This window comes from Cicer arietinum, chromosome 5 (assembly GCF_000331145.2).
Source record: "Cicer arietinum cultivar CDC Frontier isolate Library 1 chromosome 5, Cicar.CDCFrontier_v2.0, whole genome shotgun sequence".
In the NCBI taxonomy this organism is placed as follows: Eukaryota; Viridiplantae; Streptophyta; class Magnoliopsida; order Fabales; family Fabaceae; genus Cicer; species Cicer arietinum.
Window position 1 is genome coordinate 447,565 of NC_021164.2, and position 7,945 is coordinate 455,509.

General features: G+C 27.3%; 1 protein-coding gene across 1 annotated transcript; it reads left to right on the forward strand.

Moving 5' to 3' along the window:
* The first annotated feature begins 1,642 nt into the window (after nt 1-1,642).
* On the forward strand, nt 1,643-7,337 carry LOC101499686 (cellulose synthase-like protein G1). The gene is made up of 8 exons (XM_004499512.4): nt 1,643-2,325; nt 4,205-4,297; nt 4,435-4,536; nt 4,630-4,842; nt 4,954-5,056; nt 5,228-5,406; nt 6,277-6,624; nt 6,773-7,337. The coding sequence occupies exons 1-8, from the start codon at nt 1,720-1,722 to the stop codon at nt 7,241-7,243; spliced, it is 2,115 nt and encodes a 704-aa protein (XP_004499569.1). The 5' UTR covers nt 1,643-1,719; the 3' UTR covers nt 7,244-7,337.
* Nucleotides 7,338-7,945: the final 608 nt, after the last annotated feature.

A 7,945-nucleotide genomic window follows, 5' to 3' on the forward strand; every position in this document is an offset into this window, starting at 1 on the left:
TTCGTTATATCCATTTATTTTTGTGGATAATTATCAAAATCCATAATGTAGAGTTTTACCTTACCTGTTGTGGATATTTTTTATAGGTACCAAATGGATAGGGATACAATTGTCATCTCTAATCCATGCAAATATATTATTTTTGCTTTTATCCCTCTAAAAATATACTTTTTAAGTCTAAAATATAAATATATATCTTTTTATTTTTTTATCCTTGGTTTTTTATTTTAGTCTCTGCAAAATTTATTTGTAATGAAATTGGTCACTATTGTTTTATGTCACTCAATTATTTTAAGAGACTAAAATCAAATATTGTACCGTTTACAACAATCAATTCGAATATAAATAAATTTTGCAATAACTAAAACAAAATAACAACTAGTGGCGGATCTTGAACTAAAATATTGAGATAGTCAAATTTTTAAAATTTTAATGGACAAATAAAATATATAATATTGTATTATATATAAGAATTAATTAAGTTGTAAATTTACAAAAATATACTGGAGAGAGGTAGTAAATCAAATTTTGGTTAAAATTTTTAATAATTAAAATTAGTTGGAATTTAGGTTGGAAAATTTATTTTATTTTATAATTATAGTTGTTGTTTTTGTAATTTTTTTATAAATTATTCCCTCTGATTTTTTTTTTTTATAATTGACATCTGGATTATAATTTTGTCTACAAAAATGGATGTATTTGGTTCAGGGTTGTCTTAAAGATTCTGGAGGTCCTATTCTACTCTTAAAAATTGAGACTAATAAAAAAAAGTGCAATTTTAATTCATATACATATATTCATCTACATTATGCAATGATGATCTACACCGTAATGTCTATGTTAATTAACATATCTATTAACATATATGATGTCAGTTCTAGTCGAAAGTCATCACAATTCGATTAACATATATCAAATCATTGTCAATTAATAATTATTTCTTTTCAAAAAAATTTATACAGATATATTTTTTTTTTATAAATTTTAAATACTTTCATACCTTTAATCAAATTAATACGTAAAAATTCACTTAAAAAATTATATGTCAAATCACATTACTTTTGGAGTCAGTCTACTATACTCATCCACCCTTAGAGTGAAAAAAAAAATATTAATATTCATTCAATCAAGTTCATATATAAAATTACATTTCTACCTTTGAAATTATCACACTATACTCCTCCACTCAAATATATGATAAAAATAAAGAGAAATATTAATGCACAGAGTATTTTTAGAATTTGAAGATGACGTATGAAAATAATTTGATCAATTTTTATGCACAGAGTATTTTTATTCATCTATGCCTCAACTAAACTCAACCACCGATAACAATGACTAAAGAATAGTATATTAATTGGCACTGAAATAAAAATAAATATTTAAATAAAAAAAGTATATTTTTGAACCTATAAAATAAGTAACCACGCGGCAAGTACGTGCCTCACGAGGCATTTCGTCGTTTTTGTTTTTTCGTCTTTAATAAGGCTAATGCGAGTTCCACGAGAGGTACTTTAAAATTAGTATATGATTTCCAATCACTACTATTTACTCACTCAGTGTGTTGTTTCTGCTTAAATTAATATAATATTATTTTTTTATACAATCACCAAAGAGTTATATATAAATGAAATGACATGAAAGAATCTAGTATAACTCGTCAACTTTTAAGTTCTTATATTTTGTGTTGTTATTATTATTATTATTGAGAGTACTCTTATGGCAACCTTCACACTTCACAAAGAAACAGTTCAATCATGGTTACCTCTAAGCAGATTTCACATACTATCCCATTTTTTATGTGTATTGCTTCTCTTTTATTACCGTATCAAACATTTAATTATTTTCTTCAATAATAATCAAACTAGTGACACTCCAAAACTACCATGGATTCTAATGACACTAGCTGAAATTATTCTATCAATTATGTGGTTTTTCAACCAAGCATACCGGTGGCGGCCGGTGAGTCGTTCGGTTATGACCGAGAAGTTACCGGCCGATGATAAGTTACCGGGACTCGACATATTTGTTTGTACAATTGATCCTGAAAAAGAACCAACGATGGAAGTCATGAACACAGTTGTTTCAGCTATTGCTATGGATTACCCTTGTGATAAGCTTAGTGTTTATCTTTCTGATGATGGAGCTTCTCCTATTACTCATTATGGAATTAAAGAGGCTTCTCAATTTGCAAAATTTTGGGTTCCTTTTTGTAGAAAGTATGGTGTAAAATCAAGGTGTCCTAAGGTTTTTTTCTCTCCTTTGGGTGAGGATGATCATGTTCTTAGGACTCTTGAATTTGAGGCAGAGAGAGACCAGATCAAGGTATTCATTTTTGTTACAATTATTAAGAGTATTCTCAAAATTTGTTCACTACACCACGTATAGAAGAGTAATTACGAAAACTTAAATCAATTAGTGATATTTTAGACTGAACTAACTTAGGTTTTGTAAAGAATGAGCCTCATTTATAAAAATATTTAAAGTTTGTATTATAAGCATTTTTGATAGTAGACATGATATTTTAGTCTATTTAAAAACTTATTTTATATAACATTTTTAAAATAATTAATCAAAAATATTAAACATTAACAAACTAATACCCTTTCAAAAAAAAAAAAACAAGCTAATAGCTAGGTTAATAAATTTTATAGATTCAAGATGACATTTTAAAGAATTTGATTTTATATGACATCATATTTTAATTATATTTTATTATAATATATTTAAATATGTTAAAAAATATGAATAATATGATTAAATTACTATAAAATATTATTTATATTTACTTAAGAAGGTCATAGGAGTGGGAGTAGGCTAGACCATATTTTGAAAGGTCTGAGTCTGACCTACAACATACTATAAATTTTTTTTTTATCTGTCTGTCCTGGTCTTTTTTAAAAGTCTAGTCTGACCTGAAAACCTATTTAAAAACTTTATTTACATTAAAATATTTAAATAATATATTTTATATTTTTAAATAGATTATATTAGACCTTTATATACAAAATAACTAATAAAATAATAAAAATAATAAAAATTAATAAGTTAGTTTATGTAATAGTATATCTTAGACACTTATCTTGTTAATTTACCTCAATTAAAAAATTAGGGATGCTAGTTAGCAAATCATATAGGGCCATGCTGTAGCTTAGACTTACTAATCTTTTAGTTGGCATAAATTAACAAATTATGACTACAATTTTGTAATATATACATTAAAATATAGCTTGTTAATTTACACAAACTAAAAATAAATTAAAAATGTGTAAATGTAAATTAATAAATCTCATATTTATATTTAGTATATAAATTAAATATTAAATTGTTATATTAAAAATTATTTATTTAATGTGGCCAATATTTAGTAAAACTTTTTTATCATTCAATTGTGGTTAGTTTTTTTTTTTTTTTAGGCATTCACTTCATATTCTAGCGCTTGAAAAGTGATATCTATTTATCTATATAAGTTCAAAGTATTTAAAAAAAAAAAAACAAATTAGAAAAGAAGAATTTTTTTATTAAATAAAGTAGTATTAATAGTCAATTTATAAGTGCCTCTAAAGGAATTTGAATTAGATATCGTGACTTGAAATATTAAACTTTTATCACTTAACAAACACCTTAAATATTTTATAAGATCGGAGTAACTCTACAAAAATAAAATATTTAATTGCAGTTTTAGTCCTTCTATTTAGCTGAATTACAAAAGTAATCTTTCAATTTTATTTCTCCCCCAGTTTTGGTCTCAAAACAGAATTTTAGTCAAAAACTTGATGAATTGTCATTTTTTTGCGCTTATTTAAGCCACACCATGACTCAAGATCTCGTGGTGCAACAATTGTACCTGAAATCTATGATTATAAATGGTGTGGTATGACTTAAAAAAATGACATTTCATCAAATTTTAAACCAAAATTCTATTTGAGGACTAAAACTGAGAAGAAATAAAATGAAAATACTACTTTCGTGATTCAACTAAAATAAAGGGACTTAAACTGTCATTAAACCAAAATAAAATAATTAATATTTTATAATTTAATTTCAAAATTTTCATAAGAAAAAAGTAACACTCAAAACCTCAAAGTTTACCACAGTCACATATTACCTTGTATACAACTGCTTACATTGAACTCTTTAAATTGAATCTGAGTTGCTATAATTAATATTTTTGTGCTCACAAGTTGTTGTTATAATTTGGCAGGCCAAGTATGAGAAAATGCAGAAAAATATCGAGAAATATAGTTCTGACCCTAAAAATCTCCGTATGGTAACCGACAGAGCTTCTCGCATCGAGGTACAAGAAGCATCAAAATGGATCATAGCCAATAATTACTATATTTACTTAAAAATACCTCTTATTAAATAAATATAAATTTTTCCTTATAAAAAAAATTCTAGTTGCTGATTTGACTATATTTATTTATTTATAAGATTATAAATGACGAACCACAAATGCCACGTATCGTATATGTATCTCGTGAAAGAAGACCATCACTTCCTCACAAGTTCAAAGGAGGTGCCCTCAATACATTGGTGTGTACTTTTGAATTTGATTTTTATTTTCTCTATGTAAATTTTTGTGTGACATATTCAATAAATTTAACACATCATAAATTGTGATTGCAGCTTAGAGTGTCAGGTCTAATAAGTAATGGGCCTTATGTACTTGCAGTGGACTGTGACATGTATTGCAATGATCCATCTTCAGCCAAACAAGCTATGTGTTTCTTTCTTGATCCAGAAACTTCTAAATATATTGCATTTGTTCAATTCCCTCAAATGTTTCACAATCTTAGCAAAAAAGATATCTATGATAATCAATCCAGAACCGCTTTTAAGGTAAATCAACAAAATATTAATTCAGCCCTTCATTTATTTTTTCAATTATTTTTTATTTTTATTTTTTATGTTTGATCATCTAAATAATGACATATTGCAATTTCTTTTCAGACAATGTGGCAAGGGATGGATGGTTTGAGAGGTCCAGGTCTTTCTGGCAGTGGTAATTACTTGAATAGAAGTGCATTATTATTTGGATGTCCAAATCAAAAAGGTACATAATCAAGATTTTCTTTCTTGTAAATTCAACCATCTTAAAACAGACATGCTCATTCAAATCTCAATTGGAAATTATCTACATTAGTGTTGTATAATAAACCAATCCACAAGAAAATATATCTTCTAATTGATTAATAAGTGTAAATTTTTTTATGTATATTTGTAGATGACTATCTTCTTGATGCCCAAAATTATTTTGGCAAGTCTACCAAATACGTAGAATCATTGAAGGTCATCCGTGGACAACAAACTATCAAAAAGAATCTTTCAAAAGAGGAAATTTTGCAAGAAGCTCAAGTTGTGGCATCTTGTTCTTATGAAACAAACACAAAATGGGGCACCGAGGTAAGTGTAATTCATAAGTAAAACAAAATATATACCTCACTTGGAATTAAGTTTCTATTTGATTAATAACAAACGCTTATAACATAAACCTTTACCATAAACAGCTTATGTATAAGATTTGTAAACAAAAACAAAAAATTATGTATAAGTTATTTTTACAAAAAATAAAATAAAAATTAAAGTCAATTTATTTTTATAGAAATTGTTCTTAAAAATTCTCTAGAAAAATCTCATGAATATTTATACATGTATTCTAAAATGAATATTTTAATAAATTCCACAATCCACGTGTACATATTACTTATTTATATTATAAAAGTATTACTAAATAAGATTCGATAATAATGGTAGTGTCACACATTTCATATAGAAAAAGAGTGTCCATACAAATAGGAAGTAGTCCTTATCTATACAAATTTTTTTTATACTTTAGAGGCTTAATTGCAGTTTTGGTCCTTTTATTTTAGTTGAATCACGAAAGTAGTCCCTCCATTTTATTTCTCTTCAGTTTTGGTCCCAAAACAAAATTTTGGTCCAAAACGTGATTAAGTGTCATTTTTTTAAGCCACACCACACCATTTATGATCATAGATTTCAGGTACAATTATTGCATAGCGAGATCTTAAAACATGATGTGACTTAAATAAGTGCAAAAAAGTGACACATTCATCAAGTTTTGGACTAAAATTTTATTTGGAAGACTTAAACTGGGGAGAAACAAAATGGGGAGACTATTTTCGTGATTCAGCTAAAATAGGGGGACTAAAACTGCAATTAAACCTACTTTAAACTATTAAGAAGCACAACTTTTTTATATCTTGTAAGTAAATTGATGATTTTACAAATGTAATTTTGATTGTTATTTGACAGGTAGGATTCTCATATGGCATCTTACTAGAGAGCACCATAACTGGCTATCTTTTGCACTGTAGAGGATGGAAATCAGCTTACCTTTACCCAAAAACACCCTGTTTTTTAGGATGTGCACCAACTGATATTAAAGAAGGAATGCTTCAATTAGTGAAATGGTTGTCTGAACTTTGCTTGCTTGCAGTCTCTAAATATAGCCCTTTTACATATGGATTTTCAAAAATGTCCACTATTCATAATTTCACTTATTGCTTCATGTCAATTTCATCTATATATGCCATTGGCTTCATCCTTTATGGCATTGTACCTCAAGTATGCTTCTTGAAAGGAATACCTGTCTTCCCAAAGGTGAACTTCCTATTCAATTCTTTTCACTACTTCTATTTCACAATCTATTTTCATTACTATATTATATATTATATTTCACAATCTAACTTCATTACTATATTTTTTTTATCCTTTGTATTTAACATGCTTTGAATTATTGATGTAACAGGTCACAGACCCTTGGTTTGCATTATTTGTGATATTATATGTAGCCACTCAAATTCAACATTTGATAGAGGTCCTTTCTGGTGATGGATCTGTGGCAATGTGGTGGGATGAACAAAGAATTTGGATTCTAAAGTCAGTTACAAGTTTATTTGCAATAATAGAGGCAATTAAGAAATGGTTAGGATTGAACAAGAAAAAATTCAACTTATCAAACAAAGCAATTGACAAAGATAAACTTGAGAAATATGAACAAGGTAGGTTTGATTTTCAAGGTGCAGCTTTGTACATGTCTCCAATGGTTGTGTTACTCATAGTGAACACTGTTTGTTTCTTTGGTGGTTTATGGAGACTATTCAATACTAGAGATTTTGAAGATATGTTTGGTCAACTTTTTCTAGTTAGCTATGTAATGGCTCTTAGTTATCCCATTTTTGAGGGGATAATAACTATGATCAAAAGTAAGAGTGGATAGTGTTCTTCTGATATTAATAAATTAGGCTCATTCCAGAGTTTAAAATGCTCAAGCATTTACATCTTAAAATAAAATTGTTTACAGTTTATTTTAATTTACAGTGCGATTTTCTGACGATAATTATATCTTATTTATAGAAGATGCTAATTTGACCTTATAAATTCATAAGAAAGTACCAAGATTCAATACTAGATAGGACATGCTCACTATGCAAAGCTCTCACAATTTCACCAAAGAATGAAATGGCCTTTAGAATGAGGAACTCCAAGACACTAGAAATAGAAGAAAAAGACAAAAATATTATGAATAAATCAACAACAAAAATCTAACTTAATACATTGAAAAGGACACATACTTGTTACAGTCCCAGTTAACTTATTCTCCAGAGGAGATTGAAATGGTGAGCAATAACCCCCTAAATTATCATAATACATAGGAAATTGCTCGACAAAATATATAGAAAATGATTTCAAACAAATTACAATAGAAACCAGCAGAAAATTTCAACTGTTATTGCAAGTTCTCCAGTAGTTAAACAAATCAGTACCAACTATAACTCTTGTACATAATTATATATGCTTAACAATGACCCCTAATTATTTTGAGCCAATGTTAATATCTACAAACCAATCAGAATTAAGTAAAGCATTAATGAATTAACATGCAGTATGACAAAATGAAAGTAAAAAACAGAGGCAACAT

Coding starts and splice junctions, on each gene's coding strand:
- LOC101499686 (XM_004499512.4), top strand. CDS start 1,720: ATGGCAACCTTCACACTTCACAAAGAAACAGTTCAATCATGGTTACCT. Junction 4,537..4,629: donor GAGGTGCCCTCAATACATTG/GTGTGTACTTTT, acceptor TTGTGATTGCAG/CTTAGAGTGTCAGGTCTAAT. Junction 5,057..5,227: donor TGGATGTCCAAATCAAAAAG/GTACATAATCAA, acceptor GTATATTTGTAG/ATGACTATCTTCTTGATGCC.